Here is a 413-nt window from a genome sequence, read left to right on the forward strand (position 1 = left end):
CCATGTTCCTTTTCACTCACCTGCTTCAACGGCTCTTCAACCTGAAACGCCGACACCGGAAAAGTCCTAAACAATCCCGCCGGAGTCTGAAACGTGATCTTTCCGGTGGGTGGATCATCCACATAGATATCACTCAAACTCACCCAAATCAGAAGCTCCTTCGTCTTAACTCCGGTGAGTTTCTTGATCTTGTTCTTCTCCACAACCGCCGTGACCTCCGTCGCATACGACACCAGCTTCCCGATCTTCTCGAACTTGTGGGTCGTGTTCTTCCTCTGCTTCAGCCACACATACCCTGTTTCTCTCACGATCCCACATTCTTCAATGTCCTTCAATGGCAGAAGCCCATTTGGGAGACCGATTTCCTTCAGCAATTCCTTGGATTTCTCTTGGCAAATCTCGTCTCCTTTGTA

General features: G+C 49.2%; 1 protein-coding gene across 1 annotated transcript; it reads right to left on the bottom strand.

Moving 5' to 3' along the window:
* Nucleotides 1–5: 5 nt before the first annotated feature.
* On the bottom strand, nt 6–410 carry LOC111787313 (the record flags this gene model as incomplete). Its single annotated transcript, XM_023667354.1, has 1 exon — nt 6–410. A coding segment is annotated over one exon (405 nt), but the record flags the coding sequence as incomplete, so codon positions are not given.
* Between the last annotated feature and the right edge of the window lie 3 nt (nt 411–413).

The sequence above is a fragment of the Cucurbita pepo genome, unplaced genomic scaffold (genome assembly GCF_002806865.2).
Source record: "Cucurbita pepo subsp. pepo cultivar mu-cu-16 unplaced genomic scaffold, ASM280686v2 Cp4.1_scaffold009990, whole genome shotgun sequence".
Classification (NCBI taxonomy): domain Eukaryota; kingdom Viridiplantae; phylum Streptophyta; class Magnoliopsida; order Cucurbitales; family Cucurbitaceae; genus Cucurbita; species Cucurbita pepo.